This window comes from Mustela nivalis, assembly GCF_964662115.1.
Source record: "Mustela nivalis genome assembly, chromosome: 1".
NCBI lineage: Eukaryota > Metazoa > Chordata > Mammalia > Carnivora > Mustelidae > Mustela > Mustela nivalis.
In genome coordinates, this window is record NC_139020.1 from 67,952,163 (window position 1) to 67,964,922 (window position 12,760).

Here is a 12,760-nt window from a genome sequence, read left to right on the forward strand (position 1 = left end):
GGTAAAAGAGAGAAGAAATGAAACAAATGCAACTTGAGATAACTGATTTTGAGGCTTGCAATGTTGATTTAGCATCAACTGCATGGACATTTTTCTGGACTATGTGAAATACCTGGGAATCTCTTCCACACTACAATTCTAGAAAAATAATAATTTAAAAAATTTACCCCAAAATGTTAGGACTAAAATGTTTGAATGAATATTCTAGTAATAGCAACAATACTTTAAATGCCTAATATTTAGATTATGTTACTAAGTGCAAATGGAGTTCTAAGCTACTTGGAATGGCACACATTTCTCTCAATAAGAAAGCTTATCAAAATGCAAAAATAAGAATGTTATTAGAAAAACAATCCTCAATCTATTCTCATTTAATAAAAATGATTATCTGCAAACTTGGAGACTTCAAGCAACTTTAGTAAGGAGTAAATTGCCATATATTAAAGTTGAGACCTGCTGCTTTGTAAGTTCAGGCAATCTATGCGCAAGCTTTTCCCACTGTATCTCATAATTCTAAACCATCTGAAGTTAAACAAATGTGTCTTGAACTTTATTACACAAATTATAATAATGTTAACATTAGTAATGACAATAAAGAAAACTTATTGACACCTTCATACTAAAGAACGACATTTCAGGGGTACCTGGGTGGCTCCATTGGTTAAGCATCCAACTACTGATTTTGGCTCAGGCCATGATCTCAAGGTTGTGAAATCTGAGTCGCATGTCAGGCTCAGTGCTGGGCATGGAGCTTGCTTAAGATTCTCTGTCTCCCTTTTCCTCTGCCCCTTCCCCTCCCTTTCTCTCTTAAAAAAACTAGTAATAATAATAAAATAAAGAACTAGATTTTCAGAGTATTCATCGGTCAGTCACTGACAGTATTTTGAGTCAATTCGCATTGATAGAGACATACTGTGTCACCTCAAATCAAGCTATACCTTCTACTAACCTTTTCATTGACAACTTCCCCAGTTTCATTCAGTGATGCTTTGGAATGTCCTTTCACTGGTTTACTCCATTCCACAAGAGGATCATGTATAAAAGTTTTTAAGACACTAAAATGTAAATAAATATAATATAATGTTATCTTTGTAAAAAGAAATGTCACTACTAGTCAACATTTAGGTGAAAAATAAGGATGAGAAGCTAATGGTAATATTCTTATAATATATATTAGTACTGCATCATTAAGATGTGAACTTACTGTTTTGGACTGAGGGGTTGAAAGGAAAGTGAGGAAAGGGGAAGATAGAGGGGGATCTGAGGCGCTCTTAAAGAGTAGAGCAAGGTGAGTTCTGTGTGCATTTCTAAATGCATACAGTACACTTCTATAAACTACCTATGGAAAAACCCACTCAGATTCCTTGTAGGCACCTCAAATTCAGTATTTCCAAAACAAAACTCATTATCCTTTCCCGAACTATTTCACCAGTATTCCCCAAATCAGTAAAGAACAACATTATTCACTCATTTGTCCTAAAAAAAAGTCTAGGAATCACCCTTGGCTCTCCTTCCTTATAACATTCAATTCTACCTCCTAAATGCCTTTAGAATCTATTTACCTTCATTACTACTGTCACTATCTCATCCAGTGCACCATCATTTCTTTCCAAGTTACTCAAATGGCCCACTAACAAGTTTTCTGGACTCTAGCCCAGACTGCAGCTGTAATTTTTCTGCAGGGTAAATCTGATGACTTCGTTTTTTTTTGTTTGTTTGTTTGTTTGTTTTAAATTTTCTTCTTACCCCAACCCCCACTGCTTCTGGTTGTTTTCAGGACTAGGTGTAAACATGTAAACCACCCCATGTGGTCTTTTCATAATCTAGCCCTGCCCACCTGTGTGATCATCACAGCGCCATCTACGTGAAGTGTATGCTCTAGAAAACAGAATTACATTTTTTAGGCAGTCCATGCTTTCACTTGTCTTGATATTTCTTCACTCATAACACTCGCTTCCCCTTTGTGTGGTCAATTCCATTTATCATTAAGGTTTCAGCTACTTCCTCCAGAAATTATTTCCTGACTTCCCCAGATTGGAAGGGGCTCTTAGAGTTTCACAAGATGCTGTACATAACATTCCTTTGCTCTGTGAGGAGTCTGCTTCTCCCTCTCCCTCTGCCCCCTCTACTTGTGCTCTCTCAAATAAATAAATCTTTAAAAAAAAAAAAAAGACAGCTTATTTCTTAACAAAAACATATATTATTTTAAATATTATTAACAATAAGGTAGTTAATACCAGTTGCTCCAAGAACATAAACATAACATTCCCATGACTTATTTCATAGTTGAAAGTTTGTACCTCCATCCATTTTGCCCAGCCCCCACCCCCAACCGCTGGCCACCACCAGTCTGTTTTCTGTATCTACGAGCTCAGGTTTTATTTATTTTTCATTTGCTTTTATTTTAATTCCAGTTACTTAACATAGTGTTATATTAGTTTCAGGTGTACAGCAGTATAGTGACTCAACAGTTCCATACATCACCCTGTGCACATCATGACAAGTATACTCCTTAATTCCCATCGCCTATTTCACCCATCCCCCACTCTCCCCTTTGGTATAACCATCAGACTACTCTCTCTATAATAAGAGTCTGTTCCTTGCTTTGTCTCTCTCTCTCTTATTTTTTTCCCTGTCTGATTTGTTTATTAAATTCTACGTATGAGTGAAGTCATGGTATTTTTCTTTCTCTGATTGACTTACTTCACTCAGCATTATACGCTCTAGCTCCAACCATGTCATTACAAAGGGAAAATTTTCATTTTTATGGCTAAATAATTTTCTATTGTATACATATACCACATCTTCTTTATCTATTCATCAATGATGGACACCTGGACTTATTCCATATCTTGGCTATTGTAAATAATGGTGCTATAAAATCAGAATGCATGTATCCCTTTGGATTAGTGGGATTTTTTTTTTTTATTCTTTTGGTAAATACCTAGTAATTCGATTGCCAGATCATAAGGTAGTTCTATTTTTTAAGACTCCACAAATACGTGATCTCACATATTTGTCTTTCTCTGTATGACTTAATTCATTTAAGCATAAACGCCCTCAAGGTCTATCTATATTGTTGCAAGTGGCAAAATTTCCTTCTTTTATGGCTGAATAGTATTCCTGTGTGTGTGTGTGTGTGTGTGTGTATACACACCACAGTTTTTTTTTAGCCCATTCATCCATCAATGGACACTCAGGTTGCTTCTTGGCTATTGTAAACAATGCTGCAATGAACTATAAGTTATACCTTAATAAAGCTATTATTTAGGGCGCCGGGGTGGCTCAGTTGTTAAGCATCTGCCTCTGGCTCAGGCCATGATCCCAGGGTCCTTGGAATGAGCCCCACCCGCGTCGGGCTCCCTGCTCCCTGGGAAGCCTGCTTTTCCCTCTCCCACCCCCCCTACTTGTGTTCCCTCTCTCACTGTCTCTCTGTCAAATAAATAAAATGTTTTAAAAAAAGCTATTATTTTAAAAAATCTACTTCAACCAATGCAAAGTGGCTTCTAGTATAAAAAAACAATATTTAGGAACCAATAATTACATTCAAGATTACTGTTAAATTGTTTATAAAACACACGTAATTACCTCATTAAAGGCTCTCTCTGATCTCGCATCAGCCTCATTGTAACTTCACAAGCCCTTCGAAAAAGACCTTCTGTTCCCATAGGACCCATTCCATTAACCATATTATGAGTCAATCGAAATGGAACAATTTCTGGAACTTCAAAGGTTTCTCCCTTAAAACAATGCATTTTATTAAAAAGTAACAACGTTAAAATTTTAAATCTTTATGCAAAAAAGTTAGAACTTCATGTCTAGATGCTAAGCAAAGTGCAAAGTACTGTCAAAATATTTATATTTTTAACTATATTAAAGGCCTCTGTCACAAAGAAGCCATGTAACTCTATCTTTGATCTAGAGGATGGATGATCACCTGTCACTGAATCAGTATAGTGAATAATACTATAGAGAAATTTTTATTTCTTTCAACATTTAGTATCATATTAACTTCCTTATTGTTCTTCTTGAATAATATAAAATATAATTTAAAAATGTTTTTTTAAAAACATTCACTTTAAAGCAGAAAAGGAAGAAAAACAGCCAAATGTTAGATGTTCATATCCCTCAGACAGAATATATAACATACAATATAATGAAGTCCAGTTCATTTACTTTCTGCCATTCTCAACCTGCCTCCCATAAGGACTTTTTATCCCCAAACTTACTGAGTTTCCCTAAATTCCTTTCTTGTACGTTTTAACATATACTAGTGGTTTAACTCTGATTTTCTTGGTTTCCTGTGACAGCAGAAGGCAATCCTTAGAAAATGGGGATGAAGAAAATTGGGGGTTAACCCACCAGTTTGCCTTCTAGAATCATTAACATTGGAAAATTAGAAGGGGCTTTAGGGAGAGTCCAACCACCTTAATTTATTCCCAGGCCCCACTCTGGATCTACAGAATCTCCTGGTATGTCTGCAAGGTATCTGCATATTTTGCTTAAATTCTTGGATGATTCTGATAACGCTGCCAGGTTTGGAAACGCTCACATTAAACTCTTATGTCTCTCTAAAACCAAGTCTCAGTAAAATGACCTGATCTGCCTATGTTCACATAACTAAGAATTGAGTCAGAACTTGAACCTTTGGATTTCAAGTTCAGTGCTGATTTTACTCTATCACTATTCTGAGTTCTCTTCATCTTAAGTTGCTTTACTGAGGACTCAGGGATTCACCAATCAAAACCAGTCAACAAACTCTTAGTGTGACTCAACTGTGACTATAACTGCCACCAATGGGTATGTTTAAGAAAAACAGTTGTTGAACAAAGGAAATTGGGAGAAAAGATACAATTACTAGAGTAAGTCACATCACCTACCTTATTGAAGAGACAGTTGAAATCTACATGTACACATTCACCAGTCAGAGAATCAAAGAGAATGTTTTCACCATGACGGTCTCCAAGCCCCAGGATATAACCAACCATTGACATAACTGCAGTGGAACGGCAGTATGCTGATCTGCTACTGTACCTAAAGAAAATCACAAGGCTTTCCAAGTATCTTTATGCCACATGAGGCAATATAAATCTAAAATATTTTTTTAAACATTAACCATAACAATGTATTATCTTCTTGGTAACTTACCATGATGTAGGATCAGGGAATGTCCTCAGAAACCACTCATGAAAAACTGGAGGATGCCTCGGTAGGAGAAATTCTCGGAACACTTTGAGTTTTTCAGACAAAGCTGCAGCTTTTGGTAGCATACACTGGCGGAGTTCTTTTCCTGTCATATAAACTCCTGCAAGGTAGAGTGTTTTCCATTAATCACAAGCCAAAGAAGAAAAGAGGCAACTTTATAAAAAAAATCTATTTTTATTCAAATTGTTAAACAAAAAAGAACAGAAAAATTGCAATTATGCATAGGTAAACTTATTATAATAAAATAACACATTATGTTTCCCTATACTTATCTGAAGTGAAGCTACTTGTTGATGAAAATGTCAACAAAACTAATGTTGTAGAATCAACTAATTCCAGAAAATATCACTCAGAATAAATCCAATGTAAAGAGTACCCTTGGAATTATAAAAATGCTGCAGCCCTCACTAAAATTATAGTGATTTCTCTGTTCCTCAGCATGTAGTATAGATCCATACAGAATCATTATTTAAAAACCTACAATGGTGCTCTGAAATAATTTATTCTGTATGAATGCTAGCCTATAAGCTTCATTGTACACCTTGTTCTTGAGCTAATCTTGTATAATGGAAATCATCTGGAGAAACAGAACTTTTTCTTCTGATACACTGGTTAGCCTGTATAATGACTCCAGTCTATTAAATGCCTTTTAGGCCCACCTTGGTTTGGTGCTTTTTAAACCTGAATCATGACCAAAAGTTTTATAGACAACTTTGAGATTTGAGGGTTTTTTGTTTTTATTTTTTTAAAAATATTTATTTATTTGATAGAGAGATAGAGAGAGCAAAAGTAGACAGAGCGGCAGGCAGCGGGAGAGGGAGAAACAGGCTTTCACTGAGCAGGGAGCCCGATGTGGGGCTCGATCCCAGGACCTAAGTTGAAGATAGCCACTTAACCAACTGAGGCACCCCGCTGCCCTGAGATTTGAAGTTTTTAGATTCAAATGTTACAGTTCCCATGTGTTTATGGTATAAAAAAAAATTTTACTATTTTTAACAACCAAAAGCAATAATTAAATCACACATAATATTTTATCTTTCTAATAAAATATCAATAGCAAGTTCCTTGCAATAAGAGTCCAATCTTTGAGTTTCAGCTCTGCAACTTATTAACTTTGTGAACTTGGGTAAGTTACTTAACCTCTGGCACTGTATATAAAATAGAGATACTCAGACTTAATAACAATAAAAAATAAAGTATATAACATACTTAGCACAATAATACAGTAATTTATCTGTATCACTTATTGTTATGGGTTAAACTGTACCCTCAAAAAAATGTGTTTAAGACCTAACCCCTAGGACCTGTGAATGTGACCTTGAAAGACAGGGTTGTTGCCCATGTAATCAGGTTAAGATGAAGTCATTAGGGTGGGTCCTTATTATAATATGACTACTATATAAAATGTTATATAGGAAGAGAAAACAGAGACATACAGACTTAGAACACTATATGATGACAGGAGAGAGAGTGAAATGATCCATCTATAAAACTAAGGCACATCAAAGACTGCTGGAGATAGCAGAAGCTGACAGAAAGTCTTGAAAGAGATTCTCACCTAGATCTATGAGAGATCTGGCCTTACTGACCCCAAGATTTTGGATTCATAGCCTACCAAACTGTGAGAAAATACATTTCTTTTGTTTGTAGGACTTTGTTACAGCAGCCCTAGGGAAATGAATACACTTATTTTCTACCTTATTCTGATAACTTCATCTATTTACTTATAACAGACTGCATCATATGCAATAAAAATTTTATTTCGAAATAGTTCTAGACTTACAACAAAATTGCATAGTGATACAAAGAATACCCATATATTCTTCACCTAGCTATTTTTAATGTTCATGTCTTTTTTAATAATAGCACAATTACCTAAATTAGGAAATTGATAGTTACAATGTTATTGACTAACCTTCAGATCTTATTCAAATTTCACCAACTGTCCCACTACTGTCTTTTTTCTGGACCAGGACCAACTCAGGACCCCATATTACATTCAGCTGTCATGTCTCCTTAATGTCCTCAAATCTGGGAAATTTCTGTCATTGTCTTTCATTACCTTGACATTTTTAAAGAGTTATATTTTTGTTTCTCCACTCTAAAGTTACTATTTTTTTCCCTTTATAATAAGTATGCTGTGGGGAGATATTCTGAGACCCAACAAATAACCTGTTTCTCATCACACTTTTGCTCATTCATTTTAGGATCCATTGATATTCATTGCCTGCAACAATTATTACTGTGGTACTTGCTAATTGGTTATTTTCCATTTCCATCATTTTCTCTACATTTATTCACTGTAATTCTATTGTAAGGAAGAACTATTCCTACTTCCCTACTTAATTATTTATATGAGTGTGGATTCATGTCTATTTATTTTAAATATTTATTTATTTATTTATTTGACAGACAGAGATCACCAGCAGGCAGAGAGGCAGGCAGAGAGAGAGGAAGGGAAGCAGGCTTCCCGCTAAACAGAGAGCCCGATGCGGGGCTTGATCCCAGGACCCAGAGATCATGACCTAAGCCAAAGGCAGAGGCTTTAACCCACCGAGCCACCCAGGTGCTCCAGCACGTTTATTTATTTTATTCCATGAGTTAATCTAATACTATATCATTATTTATTTTGTTGCCCAAATTATCCCAGATTTGTCCAGGCAGAGACTCTAATTCCAATCTAATACCTGTGGCTCTATTCTAGCCTTCCCTTTCCTTTTCTTTCTCTCACAGTGAAAAAGCTAGTTCTCATTATCCATAACATATTTATTTATTTGCTAAAGTTGAGTATACACATAAAGTAGTTTCCGAATCACTAACCAATACCTTTGTGAAGAAACAAATTTTAGTGTACATTCTTAAAAACTACATCAAATTCATACATTCTTATAAGCTACATCAAATTCTTTTGGGATAATGATATAATGAGGATAAGAAAGGGAATAAAACACTAGGAAGAAAAACACATAAGAACTACTGTATATTGAGCCTCATTTGACCTAGAAATTCTACTATGGCTTATACAAGAAAAGGTATAACATCATTTTAATAATTATGCATATTGTTAGATTTTATAGTCATATATATATATATATATATATATATATGTATTTTTTAAAATTTTATTTATTTATTTGACAGAGAGTGAGAGAGAACACAAGCAGGCATTGCAGCAGGCAGAGAGAGAGGGAGAAGCAGGCACCCCGCCAAGCAAGGAGCCCGACATGGGGCCCGATCCCAGGACCCTGGGACCACGACCCAAGCCAAAGGCAGTTGCCCAACCAACTGAGCCACCCAGGCACCCCCATATATTTATATTTTAAGAATTAATTTTAGTACCCTTTTCCTTATATAGTTTGGTCAGAATAGGTCTCAAGCCAGCAGTGTTGTTAACCCATTCAATAATCCCACATTCATCATTCAGGGGAATAACTGCATACGTTCGAATATGAAGTTCTCTTCTACGAGATTCTGCATCTTTTCTTAAGCACTATCAAAAAAAACACATAAACTTAAAAATTCAGAATTTCCAAATGTCATGTCAAATATATCTAAAGATTAATCATTTCATAGCAAAAGAAACTCAGTTAAAGTTTACTATGTGGTATAGATGAATAATTATTCAGAATGATAGGAAAGGAAGCTACTGGGATAGTATCTATAGTCTTTTCCAAATCATTAAAGATGTGTTAGGCAAGTCACTCTTTTTGATTATTCACTGTTAATGTGACAACAATACTGTGTTCAAAATATTATACTTGTATATTTAACAAGAACAAAATGTTCTTTTATTTTTTTTATTGCTTTATAGATATTACTGAAATATTAAGTCCTTGGGCACAAAGACTGCTATTTAATTTTGATTATTTAAACAAAAAGTATGAGTTTTGTAATAATCTCAAAATGTCATTTTATTCTTGCAATTTAATATTATGGCTTCATTTGAAAAACTGTCTCCTAGTAGAAGAAACCTTTTACATCTCATCGGATTAATCCTGAATTATTCTAGGTAAAGATGAACAGTATTTTGTATAATTCTGAAACTGTATGAAATAAACAAACTAAGCACACAAATATAATTGCAATCTGTCCAAATAAAAAGCACAGTCACTAACCAAAAACATATTTTAAACTTTAGGAATAAACTGATTATATAAATGTCAGCCAAACAGTACAGTATTAGAATGACATGTAATGAGATATTGCAAACAGCATTATCAGATAAAGGGCTAGTAGCCATAATCTGTTAAGAACTTATCAAACTCAACACCCAAAGAACAAATAATCCAAACAAGAAATGGGCAGAAGATATGAACAGGCATTTCTGCAAAGAAGACATCCAAATGGCCAACAGACACATGAAAAGTGCCCAACATCACTTGGCATCAGGGAAATACAAATCAAAACCACAGTGAGACACCACGTCACACTGGTCAGAATGGCTCAAACTGATAAGTCAGGAAATGACAGGTGTTGGCGAGGATGTGGAGAAAGGGGAACACTCCTAAATGGTTGGTGGGAATGCAAGCTGGTGTAGCCACTCTGGAAAACAGTATGGGGTTTCCTCAAAAAGTTGAAAACAGAGTTACCCTACAACCCAGCAATCGCACTACTGGGTATTTACCCTAAAGATACAAATGCAATGATCCAAAGGAGCATGTGCACCCAAATGTTTATAGCAGCAATGTCCACAATAGCCAAACTATGGAAAGAACCTCGATGTCCATCAACAGATGAATGGATAAAGAAGATGTGGTATACATATACAATGGAATACTATGCAGCCATCAAAAGAAATGAAATCCTGCCATTTGCAATGATATGGATGGAACTAGAGGGTATTATGCTGAGAGAAATAAGTCAATTAGAGAAAGACAATTATCATATGATCTCCCTGATATGAGGAATTTGAGAGGCAATGTGGGAGGTTTGGAGGGTAGGGAAGGAAAAAATGAAACAAGATAGGATAAGGAGGGAGACAAACCATACTGAGGGTTAATCTCACAAAACAAACTGAGGGTTGCTAGAGGGAGGGTGTTATGGAGAAGGTGGTTGGGTTATGGACATTGGGGAGGGTATGTGAAATGGTGGGTTCTGTGAAGTGTGTAAGCCTAACGATTTACAGACCTGTACTCCTGAGTCAAATAATATATTATATGTTAATAAAAAAAATATACAAAAAAAGAAAAAAAAGAATGACATGTAGAGATCAGTTTGTGGTCCCCTAGTCCAATATAGACTGTAGTTTTTCACAATCAGGCTACTGTATTTTACCATAGCAATGTGATGGAACAGTAATGCAATAATCAGTGACAAAGCTGATTAAGATAAATTTATAAAGTAAAGCCAGGCCAGTTGATACCCCTAACCAGAAAAACACTAAAGGGAGATTCGGATGAACAAACTAATGGTCAGTGAATTAGGTTACCAATTTACTGAGCATTTTTTTTTTTTTAAAGATTTTATTTATTTATTTATTTATTTGTCAGAGTGAGAGTGAATGAGAGCGAGCACAGGCAGACAGAGTGGAAGGAAGAGTCAGAGGGAGAAGCAGGCTCCCTGCGGAGCAAGGAGCCCGATGTGGGACTCGATCCCAGGACGCTGGGATCATGACCTGAGCCGAAGGCAGCTGCTTAACCAACTGAGCCACCCAGGCGTCCCAATTTACTAAGCATTTTAAACAAAAAATAACGCTTCCTAGTGCCTTTGAAATGGGTTTTTAATGTCATATTAATATTTTTAAAATTATTTTTGGTTACACTAAGTACAAACCATAGCTATTCTTTTCTAAAAATTAAGTTATCTATTGCTGCATCTTTTCTATGTTGAAAGTCCATAAATTTTCCTGCTAATAAAAGAGATGCTGGTGAAATATGGGGAGAGGATAGAGGAGGGACAAGAAGTTTACTTAAAAAAATAATTAAATTTCATCTTTCTATTGTATGGTTTAATTTTCACCAATAGAAAAAATAGCTGCTATGCATTTACAAATACCTGGCCACAGAATAATCAAAATACCTAAGGTCATCCATAAAATTAGTAAAATTTCTCACATCATCTCTGAGACAGAAATCAAGCACTTACCAAATGAACCAAAAAAAATACTAATGATCACTTCCAAGGGGTGTGTTGATAAAAAGAGAACATGGGACAGCTGTGTGGCTCAGTTGGTTAAGCATCCAACTCTTGATTTCGGCTCAGGTCATAAGCTCAGGGTTGTGAGATCAAGCCCTGAATCAGGATTGTGTTCAGCAGGGCATCTGCCTGAGATTCTCTCTCTCCCTCTCCCTCTGCCCCTCTCTGCCCCTGTATACTCTCTCTGAAATAAGTAAATCATTTAAAAACAAAACAAAAAAATCCCAAAATAGAACCTAATATCTTTTGTCTAACACTAAAACAAACACATCTGATAGAGTCTATTACAGATAATTTAAACATTAAATAGAAAATATTTTCCCTAACATGCACTACATGTTTTTCTCAATATAATAAAAGTAATGTGGGTTTTGTTTGAGAATTGCTAACACTGTATTTTTAAAATTATTTTTATTAACATATAATGTATTATTTGCCCCAGGGGTACAGGTCTGTGAATCATCAGGCTTACACATTTCCCAGCACTCACCATAGCCCATACCCTCCTCAATATCCATAATCCAACCACCCTGTCCCTACTCCCCCACCACCCCCCCAGCAACCTCAGAGTAATGTTATTTTTTAAAGTAAAAATTACATGAAACCAGCAATTCCATTTCTGGATAAATACTCAAAACTGAAGAAGGGATTCAAAGAGCTATTTATTATTCACAATAGCAAAAAGTGGAAGCAACCCAAGTGTCCACTGATAGATGAATGAATAAACAAAATGCAGTATCTACATACAGTTGTATATTATTCAGCCTTACTCAGGAAAAAATTCTGACACATAATATAACATTCATGAACGCTGAAGGCAATGCTAAGTGAAATAAGCCAGTAAAAAGGCATAAAAAATATATGATTCAACTTCTACAAGGTATCTAGAATAGTCAAATTCATGACAGAGAAAGTAGAACAGTGGTTACCAGAGGCTGAGGAGGAAGGGAATGAGAAGTTATTGTTTACTGACTAAGGAGTTTCAGTTTGGGAAGATGAAAAATGTTCTGCAGAGGGATGATGGTGATAGTTGTACAAAAATGTGTATGTACTTAATGTCACTGAACTGAACTCAACTGGTTAAAATATAAGTCTTATCCCAATAAAACAATTAAAACAAAAAAGAGTACATTTCATTCTCTTTTTAACAATGGTCTATCTGCATTATGAAAAGCTCTTATCACATGATAGTAGAGTAATTCTAAAATTAAAGCAAACTATCTCCAAACCTTATTAATCAAGGAATTGAATTCCATTAGTCTACAATCCTTTCTCAGGTCATCTTTTGGCTTACACATCATGATGTAGAATTTTCCATCTGATCCTTTCAAAGAGATCTTCTTTGGTTTCTGAAGAGAAGCAAGAATTTCCACCTAAAAGATAATAAGTTATATATAAGTTAAGGTCAAGATTCTTTGTT

At 35.3% G+C, this 12,760-nt stretch overlaps 1 protein-coding gene across 3 annotated transcripts in view; it reads right to left on the bottom strand.

Annotated features, from left to right (window-relative positions):
- Window positions 1-12,760, bottom strand: part of ATR (ATR checkpoint kinase) — a 97,482-nt gene that overhangs the window by 1,260 nt on the left and 83,462 nt on the right. For all 3 annotated transcript variants that reach the window (XM_082712926.1, XM_082712927.1, XM_082712928.1), the window contains 6 exons: window positions 12,570-12,713; window positions 8,545-8,695; window positions 5,149-5,305; window positions 4,881-5,034; window positions 3,589-3,740; window positions 950-1,055 (listed from right to left, as the gene is read on the bottom strand). In XM_082712926.1, the coding sequence (XP_082569052.1) occupies window positions 950-1,055; window positions 3,589-3,740; window positions 4,881-5,034; window positions 5,149-5,305; window positions 8,545-8,695; window positions 12,570-12,713 (864 nt within the window). The remainder of the gene's footprint in view (window positions 1-949; window positions 1,056-3,588; window positions 3,741-4,880; window positions 5,035-5,148; window positions 5,306-8,544; window positions 8,696-12,569; window positions 12,714-12,760) is intronic.